Source organism: Amborella trichopoda, chromosome 12, assembly GCF_054954075.1.
Source record: "Amborella trichopoda isolate Santa Cruz 75 chromosome 12, AtrichopodaSantaCruz75HAP2 v2.0, whole genome shotgun sequence".
Lineage (NCBI taxonomy): Eukaryota > Viridiplantae > Streptophyta > Magnoliopsida > Amborellales > Amborellaceae > Amborella > Amborella trichopoda.
The window spans coordinates 17,921,479-17,948,693 of record NC_142347.1 but is presented as its reverse complement, the minus strand read 5'-3'; the positions used below and the strand labels follow the sequence as shown (position 1 = coordinate 17,948,693).

Sequence of the window (27,215 nt, the reverse complement as noted above, 5' to 3'; positions counted from 1 at the left end):
CGACTTAAATTTTGATAAAAAAAAAAAAAAAAAATCCGAAGATGACATCTTCAGATTGAGGGGTGATTTTATCAAAAAACATAAATAAATAAATTTCGCAACCTTGATCGTAATTTTATGGCACATAAATAACTCTTTTAAATATCAGGTTGAACATGGATTTTCAAATTATTAGAACGTTACTTGCACCGACAAAATTTAGAGGTGCTTTGTAATATGGGCACCGTATAGAAAGGTCAACCTTTTTTTACGTGATACATAAATAGTATATCGAGTCCCTCTAAAGAATAATAATAAGAATTGGTCATCATCCAGCTAAGTTTTACTGCCGCCTTTCTTAAAGAATGTATTGAAATGAGATAACAAAAACATTGATTTGGAATGGAAAGAATGAATGGAGTACTTTTCTCTTGAAGAAGAGAAAAGAGCAAGAAAAAGAAAAAAAATCGCGAAACCTTGTCCGGTAAAGCACATGATGTGAGCCCCTCAATCCCTTGACCAAAACTTGTATTCACCCATCCTTTGACCAAAACTTGTATTCACAATAGGAAAAGACGGGGAACGAAGCGCCTCAGTCTTGACTTTGCAGGAAGGAGGACGCGGTGGTGGTGGTGGTGGTGGTGGCGGCGGTGGCTGTGGCGGTGGTGCAACTACTTTGATTTTGATTATTGCTGGGGGCAGTACCACCACCTCCAATAATGGTAGTAATTGCAGCTGCAAGAGCAGCTGTGAAATTCGGATCCGCCGTGATGGCGGCGCTAACTGTGTTAGCGAGAGATAGCTGCCCTGCTGCCTCCAAACCCGGTGAAATTTGGAGGCCAGAGAATATAGATTGGTTGTTGAGGAGGGAATTTGCAAGGGCCTGAGGAGGGTAAGATGGATGAGCTGGTGCTGCTGTTGTTGCCGGAAATGGGAAAGGAAAATGGGAGCGGGGAAGATGTGGGGGAGGGGTATGGGTGAGGTCCAGTGTGACCGTCGGGAAAGGGGCGGAAGCAGAAATGGTGGCCACGGTGGATGATGAAGGTATGAGGATGTTGGGGTTCATGATGCCGCCGTCAGCACTTGACATTGATCCAGACAGCAGCATGCATGCAGCAGCAGAAGTGGTGGATGCCATGGCTGTCGCGGCTGGTGGAAGGGGGTGGTTGTGGTTTCCTTCATAAGTGGTGATTAGTATGCTACGGTCTTCTGCGCATCTCTGCACCTGCTTGCGAACCGGACAGCCCGCTGCCATGGTGCACCGATAGTATGCTCTTGGGCAAGGATTGCCCTTGGCCAACTTTTGCCCATATTTACGCCATTGACATCCATCTATTATCTGTTGAGAAAGAACTATAATTACTGGGAGAGAAGTAAGTTGAAAGATGAATTAGAGTTATGGTAGTTGGAGAATGAGGAATTGGATTGCAGGTTTGATTTCAGTTGTTTACCATGGCAGCTTCTGACCTTGCGCGAACAGAAACCCTAGCCTTCCTCATGGTGGCCTCTCCTGCCCCAGCAGCAGCCTGATCTCCATTTTTAGCAGGGTGCAATTTGAAGGCGGATTCGTTCCAGTCATGATCTCCGGACTTTCGGTCGTCTGCAAAAGAAGGATGGATGGTGCGATAATCCTTGGTCAGGCCCTGTGAGTTATGGGAGGGAGAGCCTGAAGGCTCACTGCTTTGTCCCTCAGATGGTGGCGACTGAGAGCGATTATCTGTTTCGGCCACTGCGGCAGGACCCAGATCCATGAACTGTCTCGGCACCATCATGAATCCATCTCCTGTTTCCTGGTTTTTCAGACCCCCAGTCTTTTCCTGCTCCATATGCTGCAAAAAAAGAAAAATGACAAACCAGGAGGATCACAATTCATGTGTCTACAGTAATTTGTTTCATGGGTTTACTCCTACATGTACCAAAAGATTATGGAGAAATCTTATGTAATAAATTGATTCAAGGGTTTCAGCCGTTTCTTGATTCAGATTAGCACAGTACAACATCAAATGGAGAAGACGTATTGAATATCTATCGATTAATTGTTTTTAAGAGAGAAATGAATATGAATTGCAAACCTGATCGCCATTGCTCGTTAGGACCAACGAATTGAAGTAATTATGAAGAGATTTGTAGTTGTTGCTAATTTGCTCTAGCATGCTCCTTAATCGAAGGTTCTCTTCGTTCACGCGCTCAAGCTCCGCTTGCAGAACATTTACCTGTCACCACCACCACCACCACCACCATGTCAAATTCTATAAAAAATAATTAATTTTAATGAACTGAATTAGGAATTCAAATTGAATTGATTTCTACCTCATTATTTCCTTTTCTGTTTCCAGGAGTTCCCATGTCATCGTCTTCAAGTGTGGATTGATGGCTGGAACTATTATTGTTTCCAGTTAAAAGGCGCAAACCAGTCTGCAACCAACAAACAAAAAGCTTAATCCCATACTAATTTCCAAAAACCCAAGTGAACGAGGAGAGATAAACGCCAACTCACGTTGACATCCAAAAGTTCCTCCTCTTTGATCTTCTTCTTCACCTCAAAATCCTCGAGTCTTCTTGTGCGTACAAAACCAGACTTTTTATCAGAAAGGAAATCAACTTCGCAATGACTAGATTTCTCGTTGAGTTTTGTAGAGTTGAAAGTTGCAGAGAGGTCCATGGGATCTCGCATGACCCTTGAATTCAGAAAAGAAGGTGCATTTGAGTGAAGAAACCCACATGAATCAGTTAGTCCTCCGCATATGTCCATAGAGAGAGAAAGGTTGGAGAGAGAGAGAGAAGAGAAAATGGAGATGAGAGGTTAAATTGAGGATTCAAGTCTTCCCTGTTTGAGCGGGGTTAAAGGGAGAGGGAGAGGGACGGGTTTGGATTTTTGGTATTTGTTGCTACGTAAGTGTGTGCGTCATTCAGCCAGCTGTACGGACGCGAAAACCAGCATCGCACGACGTCATTCGCAACAGCGGTGTCCATCATTTCACACTACCTTCTTCTATTATTATTAATATTATTTATTATTATTATTATGAGTATGTTGTAAATCATCGAGCGCCTAACCAAGTAAACTTGAGCTCTTGCCCTTTTCTTTGTCAAACAAAAGCACTCTCTCGCACCTAATCCATAGATGCTAGCGTTTCAAATTTCTAATTTCAGATGGGTGGGTAGATGGTTTTTGCTTGTAGATCGTTATATCTATTAGACCAGGCAGTTTGGATTGGGTTTGGATCGTATTGATGTTTTCAAAATATTAAATATAAATAAAATTTTTTAGGGTGAGGATTAACAAAATCTAAAACTATTAAATAAGTTTATTTTAAAAGAAAATAGAGTGGATTTTAAGAGGAATCAGATCAAGATGAATACGAATTGATTCATCATTCCTAATTCTCATTTGGATTGATAGTCTATATATAAAAAAAAAAAAGTTGTTTCAGGTGGGCTGGATTGTATTTTTGCGATATACGATTCAGTTGTGTAAAGCATCGGATTCAAATAGGTGGTACAAACTAAAAATTATTTTAATTAAATATTTTTTTAATATAATTATTATTTTTTATTTTATTTTTTTATTCATGATTTTTATATATTCTCTAAAAATTTAAATCAAATTATATTTAAAAAACATATTTCTCGTAAAGCCCACCTTTCTACCATACGCAGTTTAACCTCGTCGTATAAAAAGTCGTCCAGCTTCAAAACACTGATGAGTAAGAAATAAAATAAAATAAAAATAAAAAGAGGATGAGGAGGGTTAGGGGGGAGAAAAAAGTGAGGATTAGGTGGGTGCGTGTGACTGAGTCTAACACTTTGACTGCTTCTCCCAAAAAGCTATCCCGATTGGGGCGGCCGACTTCACGTGCGCAATGCACCAGTCAACACAATTGACGCCTTGGCTCTACCGTGGGACCCACCGTTCCCTGCCCTTTGGAAAAACAGAACCCACCCCCCACAGCCCTTTTGACTTTAGCCTCCGCATCGGCGGTGCGGTCAAAGCTCAGCTTCATTTCCGCCTCAAGCGTTGACGTTTTCATTTCTATGAACCTGAGAGCTTCCAGGAATTTATCCGGATTCAAAATGGAATCCATCAATGCCTTGGTGGAGCCTCCTTTTACATTTGTGTGCCGTTTTTCCATTATGGAAATCTTCATCAAGTTTATATATTAAGAGATTGTATACTACAAGAGGTTATCTTTAGTAGAATCTCGCAATTGTACATAATGCCGCGTGTCCAATTTGAAAGTTTAACCGTCTTACAAAGGGGTTTTTTTTTTTTTTGAATTTTGAGTTTAGTTAATAGAATAATGGAGCTGTCTAATTTTACATTCAATCTTCAATAATAATTGTTAAATAGTCATCATCATCCTCCAAGTCTATATTATTAACAATTATTATTGAAGACTGAAGACTGAGGATGAAGATGATGACTGAGGATGATCATCATCTTCCAAGTCTCAATTATTTGGGTCCTATCTCAATTATTTGGTCTTATTATATTCTTAAAATTTGGTCTTATTGTATACTTATCTCAATTATTTAGTCTTATTATATACTTAAAATTTTTGGAAATAGAGAAACGAGATAATATTTTACTGAAGCTCAGTCTACACAAAAAACTTTTGACTGAGGTATACATGTGCACATGTTACATACTATTTACACCTACTATTTACACGTGATCATGAGATTTACCTGATTAATCACGTCCCGCTCATTTGAGATCCTGTTAAAACTCAATATTTAAGAGTCTAAAGGGGTTGTCTCCAAAAATTTACCTGACCAGCTGATTTGAGATTGCGTTAAAACTCAATATTTAAGAGTCAAAAAGGGTAGGTCCGCTAAAATTAAGATCTACAATGAAATCAGCTTAAGAAGACTTATTCTTTACAAATATATGGCAGAAAGTTGAGAGTACCGGAATCAAAGAAAACAGGAACAAAAAAAGAAACAAGCAATAAAGATCTACCAAAGGAATAAAGATGAATATCCGTGACAATGAAGGCAATTAAATCACAAAAACAACTCAATAAATAAGAGAAACAAAATGCAAATAGAATAACAAATCTGCATAAGAACATAAGACTAAAGAGAGATATCCAAGGGAAATAACAAAGAACATTAAATAATAAAAGATAATTAAGTAGAGAAAGAAAGAAATAACCTGCTGGCTAGGCTTGTAGTCCCAACACCTGGAATTAGGCTTGCATCGAACGACGAAGATGAAGTCCTAGTCCTTGATCTTGGTGATTAACGTCCTGAATTGCAAACGGGGAAGAGAGTGACACCTAGAAATTTTACATCTAGGGCATTGAAAAGACCAAAAAAGATTGTTTTTATCTCTTAAGTTGGTTGGAGCAGGGTTTGATAACTAGGGTTTAAGGAGCCTATGTCTAGGGTTTGCAGGTGTCTACAACTACGTTCGAGAACGATTTATAACAGATAAGATGCAAATTCACTTGAAGCACAATTAACTAAAGATTTATGAGGTCCATGTCGAATTTTGACTCAGAGGCAATCTAATCTCGATTGGAGATCAAACCTTTTAGGGGTGTCAATAGGGCTGACTGTAACTCGGATCGAAGTCGAAAGAAAGCTACGAATAATTACTAAAAAAATAAAATATAATGCGAGAAGATATTGATAATATTATTAAATCACAAATTAAAAATGAAATTAAGTACTTACGAACCGTTGTGGCCTTTCAGCCTATAACCTAGAGTAGGAATCTTGATTAGAGAAAATTTGAATGAACGAATCCCTTCTTTTCCTTTAGAAAATGCCTTCTTTGAATCTTGAATGAACAAAAATGGCGTCCCTACATATCTATGAGTTTAATGCATGAATAATGGGATTGATTAATGATTTTATGACTAATGACTGTGAATGATCATGGTTATAGGGAAAAGTTAGGGTTTGAAGGCTACTAAATGGACTAAGGATTAGGGTTTCTCGATGGATGATTTGTTAGGGTTTTGATTTTTTATTTTCTATTTACTAGCTGACCGATGGGTTTTCCTACGTTTTATTTATTTATTTATTGTTCCGCTCCTTAACGGTTGAACAATGAGCCTATTTATAGGTAAAATGGGTTTAAAATTTGGAAGGCGATTAACTTGACGAATCCATGGCTGACCCATGTTTGCGCTGCATTACATGGTGTAGGAAATCGCAATAATACACTGCACTTTGTGGTGTAAATAATTAGACCTGGATGATGCAAATTTTCTTGGGATTTTGATTTTGAAGATATTTACTTGTCATTTTTTATGAAAATCATGCGGTTTAGCAATTTTTTCAGGTTTTTTTTTTTTCTAATTTACCGTAAAACTTGTTTTTTTGAGGGATTAGGAATCCTAAGGCTAGGATTTCTTGGGATTTAGAAAAAATTTCAAAATATTTTGGGATGGACTGTGGTTTGTAATGACTGTGTTTCTTGTGTAATGGGTTAGCTTGGTCCCCAAGGGTTATATAGGCTATCCTAAGGACATTTTCTAAGGTTGACGGGTAATTTTCTATGCCTTAAGACTTAGAAATTTAGAAAAAATGTCAGTTTCAAACTAGGTGTCTACATTTGCCCATCTTTAACACACTTCATCAAGGAATAGGTGGATAGCAAAGAAGTAGACACCATCAACTGATGGATTACTTGAAAGACCTAGAACTACTGGTCGGAGGCTGGTTGTCCCATATGGTCTAATGACACATTGACTGCTATCCTATCTCAGTTGTCTACCTAGGAATTTTGGCATTTAGGGCCTGGTTTCCAAGCATTCTCTAGGATGTTTGTTCACAGTATATGTTGGGAATGCTGCCTGGGTACCATCATGCCATTAATTTCAGATTTTTCAAGTTTGAGATGAAAAAAAAACAAAAAAAGGGAAATGAAGTTCACTTTCTTTATGAATCCATTTATCTCAGGGCTTTTCCTAACACATGAGTTGGTCGTCCTAGGAAATGCTAAGGATATAGACTAAAAGAAACGGATTTAGGCATAAGAGTTTTCAAGGCTCTCGAAAAGCTCTTTTTTCTCCCTTTGAAAATTGAGGGATCATCGACTGTGTGACAGATTGTCATTATTTCGAGGCTTGAGTCCTACTTCTTTGTTTTTTTCTCTTTTGAATTTTTTTTTTAAAATTATAATAGTAAGGAGAAATTTTACAAATAGATATTGGTGCTAAGTTATTATTGTAGACACCCCATTTTGAATTTGACTATTTTCTTTTATTTTTTTATTTTCTTAATTTTTAAATCTCTAAAAATACCTTAGAAATTCCTAGTAGACCATTAGGGACCATCCGACCTAAATCTACCTTTTTCTATGGTCCATAGTCCCTTGGACCATGGTCCCAACCTTCTAACATATCCCAGAGAGTCTCCAAGATAATCCTAAAACCCTAGGAAACCAATCTTAAAAATCTAGAAAGTTATCCTAAACACTAGAAACCCTAGGAAACCAACTTAAAGCCTATATAATGGTTCTCTTCGGGTCATTCAAACGAGAGTCATAACCTTATATCTAGAGACCTGATTCCCAAAAAAAAACCTAGAATTAAGAAGCCTAACCCTTGAGATACCAAACCTTAGTTTTTCTAAATCAAATTTCAGAGAGAAAAGCCCTAGCTTAGATCTTTTTAACCTTAGCCTAGAGTTTTAGCCTTCAAACCTTAGATCGTAGAATCCATGACCCTAGCTCTACGCAACAAAACCTTATATTTAATTTTAATCTCTCTCAATTATCCATAGCCAATATTTCTAGCAGATCTCAGAGGGGAAAAACCAACAAATTTCAAAGAGAAAAAATGAAAGCAAGAAAAATAGACGTAAATAACCCGTGGTCCTGATACGGGTGGCACCACCAAGTTTGGGCGTCCCGGGTCAACCGACCTAGGCAAGTAAGCTTTTCTTTTCTTCTCTTATTTAATTTTAGTTATTTTGATTATTTTAAATTGACTTAATTTTGCAGTAGATTTCATTTATTTTGGCGAAAAGATCATGCTGACATTGCCAATGATTTGAAGAGAAATTGGTCTTTCAATGTTAATTAGTCTTTAAATCAGTGTTAATTAGTCTTTAAATCATAATTCGACTGTTCCCACTTCTTTATCAAAGATTTAATTAATTAGTTTTCATAGCGCTAGATTAGGCGATCTCAGTATAAGATATTCTCGATTTCGCAGTTTAAATAGTTTGGCGGCCACCATGGGGTAGTCGAGCTAGTTTTAACACCAAAATACGCTTGTTTCCTCTCTGTTTTCTGTAATTTTTGCATCAGAAGTCATAAAAGTAGTATAAGACCCCTGATCTGAGCACTCGAAAGTCATTTGGAGCTGATCTGTGAAAAATGCCACTAATCGTGGTGTTTACGACTGACATGCCTAAACGTCGCATTTAGTTGCGTATGTGAAAAAGATGCCTAAAAAATTTCTTGGCCACCCCTTATCTGTTCCTGGGTTCCTGTTTGCTGTTTTTCTGACATCTTATACGAAAAAAATAAAAAATAAAAAATAAAAATTAAAAAAATATTTTTATTATTTGCAATTTCATTTTTAGTTGTTGAGCTTCATCTTTGCTTGATTTGCGTGTTGTCACTTCTCGCACAATAGCAAGACTTGGTTAATCCCTTTAACTGGGAGCCTCGACTTGTGTGGGTACCCAATAAATACCTAATCGCATTTCAACCTTTTTATTAGTTAGGAACCCCACCGAGCCTTCACCTACCTATAGTTGACTGGGTCAAATTGATTTCAAAAAAATTTCGTTTGGTGTTGTGCATAGATATAGGTTAGAAGCTTGAGCCTGGTCTCGATCCAAGTATACACCTAGGCCCAAACCTAGATCAATCACTCGGTCTAAGAAGGGTCCATGCCCAGTCCATCCCAAGCCTCGGTCCAGGTTCACATCTAGGCGAAACCCAGGTCTGTCATGAAGGCTTCACATCCAATTTGACCCAGTGCTTGGCTCGAGTCTACACTCAAGCCCAAGCTAGCTCCATTCTTGATCTTGGTTTGGACCCACATTGACATCCATCCCCAGGTCCGAATTGTAGTCCACCCAGGTCTTGGTTCATGCACACATCTAGCCTCGAACCTAGGTCCTTTTTAAGTCTAGATTAGGGTCCCCTAAATCAGATCCTAAGTCTAACCCTATCCAGCCTAGTCCCAATTTTAGGTCAGTCTTAGAATTAAGTTTGAGTTGCAGTCTGTATCTAGCCACCATGTCCATCACACCGGATGAAGACGACGTCATGTCCATAGTCTTGTCCAAACTTTGGCTAACTAAACCTCGTAATCCCATGAGATTACGATCAAAACCCGGGTCCATCCATTTTTTGGCACCCAAGTCTTCTACTCGAGGCAGAGTCTCATGGATAAGTTCCAGATCCTGAAATATGTGTTGCTAGAAAGCGAGCTTCACCTGAAAGACTTTGAATAGTCAAGGTGTTTGACCTGGGGTTGTCTTGCGAGGGCTATTAGGAACCCAAAGTAGGAGTTGAGTGAGGGAAGAGGTTCATGAAGTGTCAAATGCTCACTCCCACAACTCAAACCAAGGTAATCGCGAGGCACAACAACCTCGAAATCAAGACCTACCTAGGTTTAGGGGATCCAACCCAGCCTCAAGCCACCATAGTACAGCTCGTGATAACCTGAATATTGTACGACACAGAGGTCTCGACCTAAACCGACCCCTAGGTGATGTGGGTATCCAACTTGCCCTTCAAAGTTTAGTTGACCGAGGCTACACTATTCATGCCCCAGCACATGGGTCAATTCCAAACTAGTTTAGTGTTATAAGACAACCCCTAGGACAACCGACTCAATCGGTTCTAGCAGTTCGTCCGTGGTTGGATGCCTCGATCTCGCCTTCTGGATCTAGATGATCTAGTGGCACGTGGCTTGGGTTTCAAGAAGAACTCGAGACTTGAGATTGCTCTCTCGGGAACCTTGTTAAGAAATAAGGATAGGTACCCCCCCAACCGACGAGAGAGGAATTTGATGTGAGGAGAGATACACCTCACTTGGGTCTGTGACTCACACACACATGGTTAATTTACAAGACAAGTGGGCCAAGGGACCCCACCTTGTCTTTGGGCAAATGCACATAGGCATGCACATCCAAGGGAAGAAGAAAAGGATAAGAAGATAGATATTGAGGTGATGAAACAAGAAGAAAGAGATAGAATCGAGGAGAGAAGAGAAGAATTTGACCAAGTTACTAGATTGACAAAGTGGCTAGACCAGTAAGTGATTGACCCGATGGTAGTAAGACGAGCACGATAACTCAGATCAACACAACGGCAGTACTACTCGATGATATAATAAACACTGACCAATCCGGCACGATGGCTAGCTTGACATGGCAGCAAGACGGGCATGGTAACTCAGACTGGCACGGCGCAATACTGCTTGACGATAAGACTACCATAACAGTGCTAGATTAACCTCCCTTGGTCAAACGAGAGGGAAAGAAAGAAGGAGGAAAGAGAAGAGAGAAGAAAGAAAGAGAAAGAATAGGAAAAAGAAGAAGAGAAGAGAGAGAAAATAAGAGAAAAAACATGAGAGAGAGAAGGAAATGAGAAGAAGGGAATAAAAGAGTGGTTAGGTGCCTCGATCTCGCCCTTCGGGTCGAGATGACCTGGCGACACATGTCTCAGGTTTCAGGGGAACCCGAGACTTGAGATCGCTCTCTCAAGAACATTGCTAGAAAACAAGGGCAGGTATACGAACCGAGAAGAGGAATTTAAGGTGGGTGTGGGACTTACTCAGGCTAGCTCGCATGGTCGCCCTCTTAGATCACAAAGAAAGCCCCCCTAGTCCTTCAACTGGTTCGAAATCACCTCCCTTGGCCTGTACTCTCCTGTTTCTGTAATCACACATGCATGGTTAATGTTATAAGACAAGTGGGCCAAAGGACCCAACCTTGTCTTTGGGCAAATGTACACAGGCGTACACATCCAAAAGAAGAAGGGAAGGAAAAGAAGATACAGATTGGGGTGAGAGGAAGAAAAAGAAGAGATAGAATAGGGGAAAGGGGAGAGAAGAATTTGACCAAGCGACTAGACTGACATAGTGGCAAACCAGTAGGTGATTGACCTGGCATGGTAGCAAGATGGGTACGGTAACTCAGATCGGCACAATGACATTACTAATAGACGACAGAACCAATACCAACCAGCCTGACACGATGGCTAGTCTGTCGTGATAATAAGACAGGCAAGGTAACTCAGACCGGCACAACGACATTACTGCTAAACAATACGACTACCATGACTGTTAATTTTAACCTCCCTTGGTCAAACAAGAAGGAAAGAGGAAAGAAGAGAGAAAAGAAAGAGAGGGAAAAGGGAAGAAGAAGAAGAAAGAAGAGAGAGAAAGACAGAGAGAAAGAAGAAGTAAGAGAGAAGAAAAGAAAGAGAGAGTGAAGAAAGAAGCAAAAGAAAAGAAAAATAGAGTAGAAGAAGGGAGAGAAGAGAAGAAGACGAGAAAAGATGAAGAAGAAAGAAGAGAGAGGAAGAAGTGATAGAAAGAAAGAAGAGAGAGAGAAGACAGAAGAAATAAGAGAGAGAAAGAAGAAGGAAGAGAGAGAAAGGCAAGGAGAGGAAGAAGACATGGTCGTCCACGACAGGAGAAAGAGAAGAGAAAGAAACATGGACGACGATGAGCTTCTGCCATCCATGACAAGAAAGAGAGAAGAGGAAGAAACATGGACGTCGATGGGCTTCTGCTGTCCATAACAAGAGAGAGAAGAGAAAGAAGGTGCATGGACGGCGATGGGCTTTTGTCGTCCATGATGAAAAAGAGAGGAGAGAGAAGATGCATGGACGACGATAGGCTTCTATCATCCATGATGAAGGAGAGAGGAGAGAGAATATGTATGGACGGTGATGACCGTCCATGACATAGGAAAGAGACAAGAGAAAGAACATGGATGGCGATGGGCTTCTACCATCCATGACTTGGGAGAGAGACAAGAGAAAGAACATGAACAGCGATGGGCTTTCGCCGTCCATTACAAGAAAGAGAGAAGAGAGAGAACATGGATGACGATGGGCTTCCGCCATCTATGACAAGGGGAAGAGACTTGGACAATGACCCAGCCCGCCACTAGGGTTAGGCTAGAATCAATGTTCATGTTCCAAGAGGTAAGAAAGGAAAGAGAATGTCATGCACGGCGATAGGTATCGTTGTGCATGATTGAGGAGGATAGATCAAGAGAGAGATGAGGTGAGGAGAGAGAAAAAGAGAGAAGAGATGAGGAGAGAGAAAGAGAGAAAAATAGAGAAGAGATGAGGAGAGAGAAAGAGAGAAAAATAGAGAAGAGATGAGGAGAGAGAAAGATAGAAAAGAGAGGAGAAAAAAAGAGAGGAAGAGAGGAGGAGAGGAGGAGAGAGAAAGAGAGAAGAGAGGAGGAGAGAGAAAGAGAGAAAAAGAGGAGAAGAGAGAAAGTTACCTCACCAAATGGTATTGAACTTTTTCTTATCTATCCTCTCTCTCTCTCTAAGACATGCCCACAATCTCAATGCAAAATTCTCAAATTTTATTCATCAGCATGGAACCCTTAACAATTAGGTTTAACATGTATTTATAGAATTGGGCCCAAACATGGGTGGATGTCCAAAATCTAGCCTAATTGATGATAATTACAATTATTTTGAATTAAAAAAAATCTAAAAATAAGTTGTAAAATAACGTTTTTGCCCTTGCCCAACAATTCATGAAATTCCAAAACAATCCCTGCTGCTGCCCTAGAACGTCCGTAATATTCCATGGATGATTCGGAGTTGCTCCGACGCTCGTTTTGTTGAAAGATGATTACTTTCTCGTTGGGCTCAGCGTGGCAATCGATTTGATACCAACTTCCAACCATGGATCACATTTTTAGGCCACAATCATGCGACTCGAAATTTACCCGAATCTTAGAAACTTTGGATCGATAGTGTGCTCATTCCTTGATAGTTTTCTTTGATTTCTTTGTTGAATCGCATTGAGCATGCCGTCACAATTGCGTTGCAACAAACGTAGCTCGATTTCGTGCTTGAATGAAGATTTCACCATTTTGGGTTTTTGGTCAGAATCTAGAATCCAACGGCTTGAATTTATAGCAACTTTATAGGCTTTGTGTGTGAAATCTGACCCTTCATCATGTATGAGGTTCGGCTCAGATGTAGCCTCAAACCTTACGCATGCAATGGAACTGGTCTCGCGACGTGTCAGTCAGCGAGACCTAGCGCCGGCTGGTTTTCCCTCGCTTCTCCTGTCAGTTGGCTAGACTTAGCATTAGTTGGTTCTCTTCTTCCCTTCTCATCTAACATAGTTGGCAAGGCCCAGCCCCGACTGCTTCCTCTCTGTTCCATCTCTTGAAATTGTCGGCAATGTCTAACACCGACTGTATCTCCTCTTCCTTCTCCTCCCTCCTTTCTTCCTTCTTCTCTCCCCTTCTGTCCATTGCCCTCTTCTCTTTAACCATTCCTCTGCTACCCTTTCATTCGACCAAGAGAGATTGAGGTTAGCATCTCATGGTAGTCTTGTCGTTTAGCCATAATGTTGCTATGCAGGTTCACTTGGCCCTGTTTACTACCACGACAGACCGACCATTGTGCTTATGTCACACGCCAAGAAATTTCAATACAAATATTCTTGAGATGTGACAGCCCAAAACATATATACATCTCTTGATAGGACAAACTTACAGTGGCGAGGTCTTACGAAGTAAATAAAGAAAGTTAGCAAAACAACAATATCTTCCAAGGTTGATCTTGACTAGCACTCAAAATAAATTCGTAGTTATCCTGAAAAAATGTTTACCATAGTTTGATGAGTTTGGCTACTCAGTAAGTGATCATCATAATCCTAAAAATAATCATGGTTGAAAGATATCAATATTTTCAAAAATGAGATCTATTAACAGAAATGCATCAACATTTTCACTTTCAACAAATGCATAATTAAGTATAATCCGAATAATTGAAATGCATATAACATTTTAACGGCAGTGCATAATTCAAAGGATTTCACAAAATACCCTACTGGCGTCCCAAGTAGGTCACCTATATACCCCATCAGCGTCCTGATGGGTCCACTTAATCCCTATCGACGTCCCAGATAGGTCCACTTAATCTCTGCAGGTCCACTTATACCTCACCGGTGTACCGAATGAGTCCACTTAATCCCTACCGACGTCCCTGATAGGTCCACTTATACCTCACAAGCGAACCGAATGAGTCCACTTGCATACTTAAATTATTTATAAATCTCTTTAAACATTCGAAAGCAGCAAATATCATGTACTCAACATATCACTGAAATTATTAATATGAATCTCACTGACACCATTAATAAAATTCACTTTCAATAACACTTCAACCAATCAAATATTTTGGGCTCAATTTTAGAAAGGTAGCAGTTCGTAAAGACATTCTAGCATAATTGCCAATCTAATATGTATAGAAAAACTCTTATAGAAATTCAAGAATACGAAATTATCACAATTTATGGGATGTTAATTTGCAAATATACATTTCACAACAATGCTATAATCAAATGCAAAATATCATTTTTCAGATAATAAGGCAATCATTTGCACATGAAATTCACAATGTCTAAATATTTAAAAACAGTAGAAAGAAATCTCACAATTTTACTAAAACCAGAAATATCACATTTATTTCTAATAATTTGATAGTATCTAAAATTTTCTAACAACAGACAAGAAAAATAAATAAATTTATTTTCTAAGAATTTATAGGATTTAAAATTTCTAACATAGATAAAATATCAGAATTTTTATTAAAAAGATTATTTTTCAAGATAATGAGGTCGTGTGCGCATAAAATTTATCACGCCTAAAATTTATGATAATAAGCAGAAATAATTATTTCATTTTATTTTTAAAAAGAATGGATTATTTTTCAAGACAATGAGGTCACTTACACACAAAACTTATAAAATAAAGATCCTGGACGGAAATATCACTATTTATTAAAAACAGACTATTTTTCAAGAAGACGATGTCACTTACCTAAAATATTTTGAGAGGGAGCTTCCGATAAAAATTCGGCTAGAGAGAGAGAGACCTCAAAATTTTCTAGGGTGGGAGTCCTCGCCTCTCGTATTTAAACTCTTACGACACCTTATAATAATATTTTATTAAGTTACACCTCATACACGAGGTGTAACGTTTATATTACCTCTTATACGCTTAAAGACCACGTCCACTGAATGTGGCAAGGCAGCAGCAAACAAAACAAATTCAAACTAAAAGCTTTGAAAATGGTGATGGTCCCTAAGGATTATCATGCTCATATGGACCATCACTTATTAAAAGTTTCTTTTTTTTTTGATATTTTAGGATTATTACAGCTTAGCTAGTCGATATTAGCAATCTCGTGAGCGAGTCTCAGTTACTGAACCCGTTTAGCTACCACGTTTTGCCAATTATCCACCAGCCTAGTCATTGCTCTGATCTTCTCGCTTGGTCGAATTCTTCTCTCCCCTCGTCTTTCTTTCTTCTTTTTGAATACGCATGCTTGTGTATGTTCATCAAAGAAGAAAAGGGTGAGGCCTGACCCACCTGTCCCATAACCTTTACTATATATGTGTGTGATTATAGAAAAGCAGAAAATAAGAAGAATACGAGCCAAGGGAGGCTATTCCGAACCAGTTTCATTACTGGGGGGGGCGCCCACAAGAGTCAGCCGGAGGAAGGCCTGAACCCACCTTTAAATTACTCTCACCGATTGGTAACACCTGCCTCCGTTTTCGAATGTGGTTCCCGAGAGAGGGATCTCACCAACTTCTCGGGTCTCTCTCGAAACCCAAGACATGTGCCGCCCATTCCTACAGGGATCTGGAGGGCAAGATCGACGCACCTAACCAGCTTAGCGACTCCACTAAAGACTTACTACCCCTTAGTCGGATTGTTCCTGTTTAGCTAGTCTTTTCTTTTATTATTTTCTTTCATTCTCTTTTCACATTCACTTATAGTTGCTGGGTTACAGAACCCATTTATCCAGATTAGGGATTTTCTTATCCCCTTATTCGAGAGTGTCCCCAGGAAACAAGGTCCTTCGAGTTTGTTCCCGACCATTCTCTTGGGCAACGACTCCTTGTCTAGCTCCCAAGTCTTAACCTGGACAAGTGTGAGAAGAAACTTGAAGGTTGCTCACTCCCCATCTCTCCACTCTGGTGGAAACTACACCAAAGAGCCCTACATGGGCAGCACTTATGTTGCCCCACACAACATACACCCATCCACCGGCAACTCACTTGCCAGTCGAGTTTTTGAGGTACATCGGAAGGCTGCCCAATCCCTTTCTAGGGAAGGCAAGCAAGTTGCCATTGCTCTTGTGGGTCGCCATAAGGCTACCCCCCACATTCCCGTACATTGGCCTATATCCCAACTGGCTCAACACATCGATGTAGAAACCCCATGGTCTTCACCCCTCTCACACGTCACAAGGCTCGTGGGTCACCCACTCGAGTCACACTTCAGAGAAACCCTTATGTTACCCAAGTCCGTGTCCAAGATCAAACTTTCCAAGGCCAAGTCTTACACATACCACTCATGTGCATCTCACTACTCGAGGCAATGCCATTATTGCTCCAACCAGAGTACATAGGAGAATACCTTCTCGTCCTCCTCCTATGCACACACAAGCGCACCTTGTAAGGGGCAGGCCTGCACCTGTTTTCTTACAGACCCTTGCTCTTAGTTCTCGGCCTCCTAAAGCCAGATCACTTGCACAAGCCCGGGTTGACCCTCATGTCTCCTGTAATCCTTCTTTAAGGGGCGCACATTGGTTGCCATCTCAGGCCTCCCCTCGTCCTCGACTTGAGCCTCCTCATGAGTCGACCCTGTTCCTTCCTGGTCCTCCTTCATCGAGCAAGCACCTTCAGCCTTGATACTCGAAGGATTTCCCCAAGAGTACCATTCTGAACGAGTCCCAACACTTTGGTCATGTCTCTGAAGCCCTTATGAAAGCTCGGGGTATGGACCTCACGAAAGATCGAGTCCTTCATCCTCCTCGGCTTAAGATGACTCCAATTCCTAGCCCTCATTCATTGCCGCACTTGATGGAGCCTACTCTCTCCTGTGCAAGAAGAGTTGACCAGTTGCAACCTAGATCGTAGTTTTAACACGAGGTCCATCAAAATCTCGAGATTAAATGCGATAGAGTTCTACGAATTTTTACTAGGGAGGTGATCGAGGCAGTCAAAACAGCCAATTTTAACGACCCACTTCACTTGAATCCCTTCTACCCCCTTCAGACGATGTAGCCTAAAGAAGAGCTCAATGAGCCCTGTGTTGTGGTTACTATCGCAAAAGAAGATCCAGCCACTCAACAGCCATGGTCTCAAGACCGTCGTGATCCGGCTCGTTAGCCACGGTCCCAAGACTATTGAGAACCGGTCCATATGTGATCTGCGTACAAACCCTATGTTGCCATATGTGACCTGTCAAGCTCGCAAACCCTATGTTGCCAGTAATGTCGACCCCCATAATGAAACGGTCAATGTAATGGTCGTAAGCGAGCCCAGTGATGCGAACGAAGATCATATGAACAAGTGTAAGGATATGATGCCCACGATGATGGAAAAGATCGATCGTATTGACGCTGCACGCCAGTCAGCTAACCATAAGGCCAATTCCGATCACTCTGATGGTGTACCTCCACAGCAGCCTCCTTTTTCTACCTCACGAGAAAATTTTGGCCCTCATCCGTATTCTTAGTCAGATATGGAAATTATGGTTACCCATGGCCTAAAGAACAGAAAAATTCCAGGCCTACAGGGTGAGACGCCTCATCAAAGACCATATCCTTCTTATATGGATTAGGTCACGTTCCCTTCAGACTATAAGAAAGGGAAGTTTCCTCTATTAAGTGGAACCACCTCCCCAAACCTGCATATCCCCCACTTCTAGGCGGCATGTCGAGAAACAGCAGCTGACGGGGAACTTCTTCTCTACCAGTTCATTGAGACCCTTGATGGCCCAACATTCCAATGGTATGCCCGACTTCCTCCAAACTCGGTGCATACATGGGAGGAGATGGAGAAAATGTTCTATCAATGCTTCTATAAGGTCGAGATAGAAGTTCAAACCATCGAGCTTCTCACCTTGACTCAAGACCTTGATGAGCCCATAGATTAATTCATATCAAGATGGAGAAACCTGGCTTCCTGCCATATTAATCCTATGCTTGAGAAGGAAGCAGTCTAAACTTGCAGGCAGAACATGCGACCTGAAATCGCTCTACATGTCGAGGCCTCTAATCCGACCTCCATATCAAAGTTGACCTCTAAATCAATTCGTATAGAAATTTTGTCACACCATCATGGTGGGGCACGACAACCATCTACAAGTTCAGCAAACGATCGGGGCAATGGTGGCTCTCGGAATAACACACGGGGCAGTCAATAGAAAGGGGTAATTCGTGCAGCTGTTATGATCACTGATTCAAAGAAGGCTCCCTCCCAAACTGTGGACTTCTCTAAAAAGGTAAGCACGTGCAAGCAGCAACAGTTGTACATTTAGGAACCTCCACCAGCCAACTTTGATCAAAGTGATTATTTCACCAGGCATAGGAATAAGGTCTATCCCTTCGAGAAGGAACAGGTCCCTGCGTTGTTTCAGTTATTATTGGAGTAGAATATGATCTAGCTTCCAGAAGCCAGGTTCCCTGAGCAATCTGGCCTTGACACTCAGGAAAATTATTGTGCCTACCATCGGAGATCAATCATCCCACAGTTGACTGCTACTCATTGAAGGATATCATTGAGGCCCTGATTTTGAAAGATTAGACAAAGCTTGAAGATTTAAAGAAGGCCTTCGAGGTAGCTGAGGCCTCCCATGCCGTAACCATTATAGAAGAAGATGAAATGTTGGGTATCCTCTACGCCCTTTTCATTATAATGCTTTAGGAAGGCATAATCACACCAAAGAAGGCAAGGCAACCCCTTCACCTTGTTACGGGGACTGAAGATCGTTGGTGTCCATACCATCAGATAAGAGGTCATTACTTGTAAGAATGCACAACTTTCCTTGACATATTCACAAAGAAGATGCGGAAGTGTCAAGAATTTTACAACCTCCCCATAAGTGATCCCCAAATAATTTCCTCAAGCCAAGAAGATCTCACAAGGCAGGACCTTCCTATCAATGACTTAGACTCTGCAGAACCCTCGACTTCCCAACCATGGATGATCTACCATGGCAGAAACAGACTCAAGTCTTTGAGGCGAGAAACATTTCGCTAAGCCAGCGTTGATCGCAGACACAGTGAGACAAATCAAATAGCACCTTAGAAAACCAAAAAAAGACGGGGACCAAGGGCTGCTTGTTGAAGAAACAAGAATGCTCAACACATAGTCGACCAGGACCTCCATTGTCTACTTTGCTAGACTTCATCCCTGACTTGATCCTTTTTCCTTCTTCATCCTTTCAAGAAGACGTCCCCATGCCATCTTCCACTCAGTAAATATCCAATGAGGGTGAAGACGTTAAAAACACTACCCAATAGTCTAAGCATGGGAATGACCGAAAACATCCCCTGCATCTGTCTAACTCCAACGATGATGTAAAAAGCTGCCCAGATCAGCCTGATGAGGGGAATGACCTTAAGAATCCCCCACCTTCTAACCCTACTCCTCCTTCTCCTCCTGCTTCTCATTCTTCCGCATCTATGTCTCTTACACGTACAACCTTGATGTGCACAGACCTCGAGGCTCTCGATAAGGAATTCGATGGAATCAATATAAGCAGGACGCAACAGAAGTGATTGAGAAAGGCCCTGACACAGGCAGTAGGATTCTTAACAATTGTTGATGCCCTGGCAGCTAAAGCCAAGGCAGAGTCACCTTCATCAAAGAAGCGCAAGAAGTGGAAGCCAAAGAAGCCCCAGTGGCCCCCTCAGCCTGACTTCGAGCAAAGATTGAGAGAGTCGAGGGGGCAAAGCTTCTATTCTCAGGAAACATGTTACATGACACAAGTTTGTGAAGCACTAACCCGTGTGGACCAAACACTGCAGATAGCTGCTCAATGGTCGAGTGATTCGCATTGGCATACTTCTTGCACTACAATCATCGAATCTCAAATTTCTTGTGATCTCCAAGACGAACTCCTGCAGTCCGAGAAACAAGCCCTGTTTATGAAAGACCCTTCCCTTCCTCAAACTGGGAAAGATGCAGAAATTATAATCCACTCTAGACCTCTATCAGAGGTATAAATGTCAGGATCATGGGTCTCTGCATTTAAGGTCAATCACAAGATCCTTGAAAACAATGATGAAGATTTGCAAAAGGCTCCTGAAGAATTGGAAGAAGGTGGTCGGGCCACATCTGACGAACTCGAAGAAATAAATCTTGGAGATGAATCGGAGACCTACTTCATTTTAGCAAGAATGTCTCTAGACAAGAAAGAAGAGTTCATTGCCTTCTTAAAAATGAATAGGGATGTCTTTCCTTGGCATGACAATGAGATGCCCGGTTTAGACCTTCACGTCGCCGTTCACCGTCGCGGCATTGATCCGACTGTCAAACCTGTCAAACAAAAAAAAAAGGTTCAGGCCAGATCTTGAAATGAAGATAGATGCCGAGAAAACCAAATTTAGACAAGCAGGTTTCATTCGTAAAGTGAAGTACCCGAAATGGCTAGCAAATGTCATTACGGTCAAGAAAAAGAATGGTCAAATCAGGGTCTCTATTGACTTTCGTGATTTGAATACCACTTGTCCCAAGGATGACTTCCCGTTTCCATTCACCGATATGCTCATCGACTCCATAGCTCATTGTCAAATCTTTTTCTTAAGGGATGGATACACTGGGTATAATCAGATAAGGATGGTGCTTGAAGATGAAGAGGCCACAACATTCTTAACTCCATAAGGGGTCTTTTACTACAAAATGATGCCTTTTGGATTAAAGAATGCTAGCACCGCATATCAAAGAGCAATGACGACCTTTTTTCGAAACATGATGCACAAAGAGGTGAAGTGTTATGTGGATGACTTGCTAGCAAAATCCAAAGAGAAGGACGCTCATATGAAAGATCTTGAAAAGGTGTTCAAGAGCTTGTGTCTCCATCAGCTAAAAATGAACCCACTGAAATGTGCTTTTGGTGTGCATTCGGGAATATTCTTGGGGTTCATCATTAGACATCGAGGGCTTGAAATTTAGCCAGTTAAGATCAAGGCAATCCAAGAAATGCTGTCACCGACTTCACTTCGAGAACTGCGCTCCCTCCAAGGGCAACTGGCATACATTCGTAGGTTCATCTCGAACCTCTCAGATCATTGTAAACCCTTTACACACCTGTTAAGAAAGATACCCCATTCATCTAGGATGAAGCATGTCAGATAGCCCTCGATGACATCAAGCATTATTTACTCAATCCTCTAGTACTCTCGACACCAGTATTGGGAATATCCCTCATTCTATATGTGACTGCTTTTGACGAGTCCCTCGAAGCATTGTTGGAACAAAACAATGAAGAAGAAAAGAAACTGCGTTATATTATCTCAGTCACAGAATGCAAGGGGCCGAGAAAATTTATCCCCCTATTGAGAAGATGTGTTTGGCGCTGATCTTCGCAGTACAAAAACTCTGCCATTACTTACTCGGCCACGAAGTGAAACTTATATCAAAAGCTGATCCTATAAAGTTTCTCATGACACGCCCATGCTTGTCGGGATGCCTGGCTAAGTGGGCACTGTTGCTGATGGAGTTCGACATCATGTATGCCCCACATGAGGCCATCATGGGCCAGGCCTTAGCTGACTTTCTCACTGCACACCCTGTACCGACAGAATCTCCATTATCAAGCGACCTCCCTGATGAAGAAGTATTAGGTGTTGATTTTGTTCATATGTGGGAATTATACTTTGACGGAGCTTTCCAATCTGATCAAGGAGGGGCCGAAGTAGTATTCTTGACACTGAGAGGAGGAGTATTGCCACTTTCTTTCTCTCTCACTCGAGCAGGTTCTCATAATGAGGCAAAATATCAAGCCCTTATAATCAGACTCGAGATAGCCTTTGATCTCGACTTGGAGCAGCTTAAGATCTATGGAGACTCTGAGTTGGTTATCCAGCAACTCAAAGGGATCTATTATGAGAGAAAAGATACCCTCAAGCCTTATCATGATACTGCAAAGTCGTATATAGTCCAGTTTGAAGACGTATCCCTGAGCCACATCCCCAGGAGACTAAATTCGCAGGCTGATACACTCGCAAAGCTCGACACTTCAATTCAGTTGTCCTCATCAAGGCCCACGCTTGTTTGGGTGGCAGAATGGAGACACATCAAACTAAGAACCAATGTCGATGCAGATGACGAGAGAAATATCTTCCCCGAGTGTCCCCCTTACCCATTTGGAGCACTTCTATCGGCAAAAGAAGTAATCAAAATTGAACAAGCAATAGCACATAGTCAAGGGGAGCTAAGGGTGAAAATCAGGGACCAGAATTCTTTGACCCAATGCAGGTAGAAGATTGGAGAGAGCCTATCACCAGTTTCCTAAAACATGGCAGGCTCTCGAAAGATCATGCTGAACGCAATAGCATACGTCGAATGTCCACCAAGTTTACCCTCCTCGAAGGAGATGCTCTCTTCAGACAGTCGTTTGCTGACATTTTTCTTAGATGCATCGATATCCAAGGAAAAGTATGCTGTTAGAAGAAGTCCACTTAGGCATCTGTAGACTACACCAGTCCGGTCTCATGCTTTATGAACAAATACGCAGGTTTGGATATTATAGACCTTCCATGAGAGCCGATTCCTTAAGCTGTACTAAAAAGTGCCAATTATGCCAAATACATTCCATCTTGGTTCACCAGCCTCCAGGGCCCTTACACCCTATGGTTGCATCATGGCCCTTCTCACAATGGGGTATGGACATCGTAAGGCCTATTGACCCTCCTTCTGCAATGGGCCATATTTTTATCCTAGATGCAATAGATTATTTCTTTAAGTGGGCTGAAGCAGTCCCCTTTAAGCAAGTTCCTGAGACAACAGTGGCCTAATTAGTTCAACATCATATCATATACCGCTTTGGAGTGCCCGATCGGATAATATATAACAATGTCCCTCGGTTTAAGAGTCATCACATTGATCGCTTAGTTAATCAGTTCGGTTTCAAATGGAGGTACTCGACTATGTACCACCCTCGGGCGAATGGATTAGATGAGCCTTTAAATAAGACTCTGTGAAATGTTCTAAGAAATTTGGTACCAAAAATAAGGAAGAACTGACATGAGAAGCTTCCCGAAGCACTGCGGGCTTATCGTACCACTACATGAAATTCTACTGATTCCACGCATTTTCTCTGGTCTATGAGGGTGAAGCAGTTTTACCTTTCGAAATACAAATCCCTTCACTTCGAGTCTCTATTCACCAAGGAATAATTGAAGATGAGAGAGTCATGCTCCGGTATCAAGAATTGGATGCACTCGGTGGAAAGAGGCTAGAGGCTCAACAGAACCTTGAACTCAACCAAGGGAGAATGAAGAGGGATTTTGACAAGTCTGTCAATATCCGCTAATTCGCCCGTGGTGATCTAGTCTTAGTTGTCAAGAGGCCTATTGTCATGCATGGCCGACGCAAAGGGAAGTTTGAGCCTAAGTTGGAAGGGCCCTTTCCAGTAAAAAAGGTCTCAATTGGCACATCCTGATGGGAAAGAGGTAATGCCCCTATCAACGGGGCAATACCTAAAGAAGTACTATTCATGATGTATATTCAAAAGAAAGGGACTCAACGTGAAATCAAGCAAGATAGTCTAAAAAAAATGCTAACTCTTTTTATTTCTATTGGAGTAAAAATGAGTTACAAGTTACAAGAACCCATTGCTAGGGAAGTTACAAGTCTCTTGCATCTGATGATAAGAGGACAGTTAAAAACAAAAAACTTGTGCTTTTGCTCTTGCATCTGAGAGTAAGAGGACGGTTACAGGCCAAAACAAGTGCATATCCCATGAGGAAGAAGCAAACCCACAAAAGGAAGGACTTCCTCATGAAGAAGAAGCAAAACCACTTGGAGTTAGATTTAAATCATCTGACGAGTAAGAGGATGGTTACAAGCTAAAAGACAAAAAAGAGACACTCCAAGAAGTTAGCCTCAGTCCATCCGACGTGTATGTCAAACATACAAGCCAAATACTTCATTTGATGTTTATGTCGAACGTACGACGAAGGATCCATTCGACGTGTATATCAAACATACAAGAGGGGCTGCCCTGGCAAGAAGCCGGCCTATGATGGAAAGCATGCCCCATTATTCACAATGGATGCCTTCAACAGAACAACATGGACCTCACGATTATTCTTGAGGATTCGGATTCCAACAGGTACCACAAGCAACGCCCCATCCTTCGCCACTTTTTGCCGGCCCATGAACATCGTCGAGCGCCTCGAACCCCGCACGTGACTTACCGCTATACGCGAGCATCTTTGTTTGCATTGTGGCAAGCCACATGTGCTGATGAGCCCCGACTGAAGCCAACACCGATTATGCTCCTATCCCTAAGCGCTGGTTGCCTTTCTTGAGGTTCAGCGCTGGTTGTGTTGGCACTCCAAACAATTAGTGCCGAATGCCTCAGCCTCAGTGCTAGTTACAATTCTGTTAGCGTCGGCTTTACCGTGACTGTTCGCCTCTCGAGACTCCTCAAAGCTTAATTTTTTGCATGCTCTTAATGATCGCACGATTTCCAAGGGTGACGGTTCGTCTTAAGTAAACCGTACGCCTCCCCAAGAGTGGTGTAGAAAAGTAGCCACAACCACCAGGAAACCTAAAAATCCCTAAAAAATTCCTAGGATGCACGAAAATACTCACTGTTGTGTTTCCCTTTTCTACAAGAAAGGAAAACGGCAGCAAAAATTTCTACCCTTTCACGAAAAACTTCCTAGAGGACTCATCTTTCCCTGCTACTCTCTCTGCGACTTCACCAAATTCTAGTCAAAGTACGCACGCGGAAGGTCTTCTCTACAAAACCCTTGCCAAAATCCTGCTGCTAGCCGAAGAACCTTCCCTACAAAGATTGTTGCTGAAGTCCCACTGCTTGCTGGAAGCTTTAACTGAGCGCTCTATCCTCACGGTTAAAGAAAACATGATTAAGTTTATACCCTTAGTGAAAAATAAGGGAAAACCAGGTTTTACCCCCTTCTATAGATTACACTGCCCTCAAAAGCCCTTCACAAACTTGAAATTCCAGTCGCATCCAAGGAAAGCCAAGGGACAATGAGTCGGGTCGGGCTCCGACACAAGGCCTGAGGTAACTCTCATCGATCCATCCACAGCGCCGATTGACACAGCGACGGGAGAATTTCAAAACAACCCTAGCACCGGTTGACTTAGCATCAGGTGAGTTTCCAAACAACCCTAACGTCGGTTGACTTAGCGTCGGGTGTGTCTCCAAACTACCCTAGCGCTGGTTGACTTAGCAACGGGTGTGTTTTCAAATACAACCCTAGCGTTGGTTGACTTAGCATTGACTGAGTTTCCAAATACAACCCTAGCATCGGTTGACTTAGCGTTGGGTGTGTCTCCAAAACGACCCCAGCGTCGGTTAACTCAGCGCCGATTGTCTTCAGATAATACCACGGGTCATTCACAATGCCAGCTGAACACTCCGGTTGTGTTGTGAAAACTCAGCGTCGATTGAATATTCGCAATAAATCATCAATGCTACACATGGCGCAAGCCGTATTTCAAGCAGTATATGCCCTACCACTATCTCTAATGGAGTTGTGTACCCAAGCCAAAACGTGTCATCCCTAGCGGACCTGCACTTAGGCCATTGCACCTAAACTGTGACTTCCCCAATAGAGTCAGGAGTCCCTCATCCCCTACTAGGAGTCACACCCATACTGCAGCCCATTATCCCAAGTGGGTCAGCTTCACACTAAGCTACCTTACCCCTAGGGAGTCGGGTTACCCATTATAGAGTCTCATCTTTCACCCGAAGAGTATGCTTACCCCATTAAAACTATAGTGAGGTCCACTTCTGCTAGTCATCCTTCATCAGGCCACCATTTCCATCTAAGTCTTCAGTTTGTGAATAGTCTTAGCCATTTTATCCCTAGGGATTCGGATTACCATCCATAGACCTATTCCTTACGAAGATCCACTCACAATGGTCTAGATGCACGACCCTAAGATGCATGGTCCAAACTATACGACCTTAAACTGTAGTAAAGGTCTAGTTGCACAACCTTAATGTATGGTCCTAACTGCACGGATTTAAAACTGCATAGCTACGTTCTAGCTGTATGACCCTAAACTGCTTAGTCTGGGTCCATACTTCATGACCCTAAACTGCTTAGCCTCGATCCATACTGCGTGACCCTAAATTGCTTAGCCTCTTTCTAGATGCACCACCCTAAACCGTTCTGTCTACACTGCATGACCCTAAACTGCTCAGCTTCTGTCCATACTTCATGACCCTAAACTGCTCAGCCTCAGTCCGTAATGCATGACCCTAAACTGCTCATCCTCGATCCATAATGAATGACCCTAACAAATACTCAGCCTCGGTCCATACTGCATGATCCTAAATTGCTCAACCTCGGTCCATACTGCACGACCCTAAACTATACAGCCTCGGTCCATACTGCATGATCAAAAACTGCTCAGCCTTGGTCAATACTGCGTGACCCTAAACTGTTAAGGCTCGATCCAAGCTGCACGACCCTAAACTGCACAGTCTCGATCCGTGCCGCATGACCCTAAATTGCATAGCCTCTGTCCGAGCTGCACGATCCTATACTACACAGCCTCGCTCCATACAGTATGACCCTAAACTACATAGCCTTAGTCCATACTATGTGACCCTGTGAAGGGTCTCGGAAACACCTATCGCTGTCTGCAAGCTCCTTTGGAGCACTCGGTGCCTATCACCGTCCGTGAGCATCCTTCGCACGCTCGGTGCCTATTATCATCTGCGAGCCTCTTTCGTGCACTCAGTGCCCATCGCTGTCCGTAGGTTTCTCTTGCGTCGCATGCCCATCACCTTGTGCCTCAAAAAATAACTATCGCTGTGCACTTAACAAATGGCTATCGCCACGCGCTTCATAAGAGGTCAACGACGATGCCTAGCGCAGCCTGTTGTTCGCTGCTTACCCTCCAGCCATGAGCGGTAGTGTCTAGCGCTGTCCAAGGCCTGTGACACTGCCGCTCCGCGGCTATGAATGGTGATGCCTAAGCACATTCGGGACCCTTTCTCTTTTTCATCTCGCACTTCCTCCTCATTCTCGT

General features: G+C 42.1%; 1 protein-coding gene across 1 annotated transcript; it reads right to left on the bottom strand.

Moving 5' to 3' along the window:
- Positions 1-320: 320 nt before the first annotated feature.
- LOC18436997 (putative WRKY transcription factor 31) lies at positions 321-2,807 on the bottom strand. The gene is made up of 5 exons (XM_020668953.2): positions 2,477-2,807; positions 2,290-2,394; positions 2,052-2,192; positions 1,431-1,808; positions 321-1,318 (listed from the first exon to the last, which is right to left on the bottom strand). Exons 1-5 carry the CDS (start codon positions 2,729-2,731, stop codon positions 572-574), a joined length of 1,626 nt encoding a protein of 541 aa, XP_020524612.1. The 5' UTR covers positions 2,732-2,807; the 3' UTR covers positions 321-571.
- Positions 2,808-27,215: the final 24,408 nt, after the last annotated feature.

Coding starts and splice junctions, on each gene's coding strand:
- LOC18436997 (XM_020668953.2), bottom strand. CDS start 2,731: ATGGACATATGCGGAGGACTAACTGATTCATGTGGGTTTCTTCACTCA. Junction 2,193..2,289: donor ACAGAAAAGGAAATAATGAG/GTAGAAATCAAT, acceptor TGGTGGTGACAG/GTAAATGTTCTGCAAGCGGA. Junction 1,809..2,051: donor TAACGAGCAATGGCGATCAG/GTTTGCAATTCA, acceptor CTTTTTTTGCAG/CATATGGAGCAGGAAAAGAC.